The following is a 1417-nucleotide window of genomic DNA, read 5'->3' on the forward strand; positions in this document are numbered from 1 at the left end:
AGCTGGGGTGACAGAGGAGCCACACTGTCCCGCCCCACCGCCCTGGGTCGGGTCGCACACCGGACGCCAGGGGGGGTCGGCCTGCTGCCCCGGGTGGCAAATAGCAGGCCCGGATGGCGGCATGGCAGGAGGGATGGCACTGTCCTGCCCTGCCTGCAGTATGCAAATTAACCGCCATCTTTGATGGCGGTTAATTTGCATATCGTGCTGATTAGCCAATGGGAGGCGTAGCGAAGGTATGGTCAATTACCATGTTTGTCTATTATTAGATAGGATATTTGTATATGCACATAAAATCTGGAAGGTAAACTTAACTGAAGGAGGGACTTTTATTTTTACTTTATATTCTTCTAAATGGTATAAATTATTTACAGTAACACTATAATAACATATAATTAAAATTCACTTTAAATATTGAAAATACATACTTTGTGCTAGACATAATAGAGTCCCATCCTTGAAATCTATACTAATAATAGCCTAGGGCCACCACGTCCAGATGACCGACCAGTCACCATGAGGGGACCCCACTTGGATGGGGGCATGGCTGGACTTCAAACCACCTGGTGGCCTCTAGCCCAGGCAGGGGAGGTGCTGGGGGCTGGGCGTATGCATGCAGTCTTTTAAAAATAAAGAAAGGGCAAGTGGCGACGTTGGCATCCCCGGAGTCAGTGGCAGGCAGCAGTGATGGCCCTGGCACCGGTGGCAGTGATGGCCCAGGCACGGATGGCAGTGGCCAGGGGGGCGGCATGGATGCCCACGGCGCCGGCTGGGGCATCACCGTGGCCTCAACCCCAAAATGGCACTGCTGACCGAGCACCTGCTGAAGCCGCTGCCCAAGGACAAGCAGATGGAGACCAGGCCCTTCCTGGAGGCGGTGTCCCACATGCCACCCTTCTTCGATTGCCTTGGGTCCCCAGTGTTTATGCCCATCAAGGCAGACATAAGTGGTAACATCACAAAAATCAAAGCTGTGTACAACATGGACCCGGCCAAGTTCTGGACCCTGCAGAACATCCTGGAGGCAGAAAAGGAAATGTATGGAGCAGAGTGGCTCAAAGTGGGGGCCACGCTGGCACTGATGTGGCTGAAAAGGGGCCTCTGCTTCATCCAGGTCTTCCTGCAAAGCATCTGCGACAGGGATCAGGACACTAGCCACCCCAACCTCATCCACCTCAACACCACCAAGGCCTACAAGATGGTGCTCAAGAAGTACCACAGCTGGATCTTGCAGATCTTCCAGGCAGCGCTGTATGCCGGGCCCTACAAGTCCGCACTCTCCAAGGGACAGAACGTGATGGAGGAGTGCCTGGAGAAGGTCCGCCTGTTCCTGGCCAAATACACAGCCACCATTGACATCATCTACAAGATGATGTAGGCGTGCCCAGAGGCTGGCACTCCCAGAAACAGACAAGCC

At 53.7% G+C, this 1417-nt stretch overlaps 1 protein-coding gene across 1 annotated transcript; it reads left to right on the top strand.

Moving 5' to 3' along the window:
- The first annotated feature begins 688 nt into the window (after nt 1-688).
- On the top strand, nt 689-1378 carry LOC102263333 (glycolipid transfer protein). Its single transcript, XM_005875311.2, has one exon. It carries the CDS (start codon nt 800-802, stop codon nt 1376-1378), a length of 579 nt encoding a protein of 192 aa, XP_005875373.1. The 5' UTR covers nt 689-799.
- Nucleotides 1379-1417: the final 39 nt, after the last annotated feature.

Source organism: Myotis brandtii, unplaced genomic scaffold (genome assembly GCF_000412655.1).
Source record: "Myotis brandtii unplaced genomic scaffold, ASM41265v1 scaffold45801, whole genome shotgun sequence".
Taxonomy (NCBI): Eukaryota; Metazoa; Chordata; class Mammalia; order Chiroptera; family Vespertilionidae; genus Myotis; species Myotis brandtii.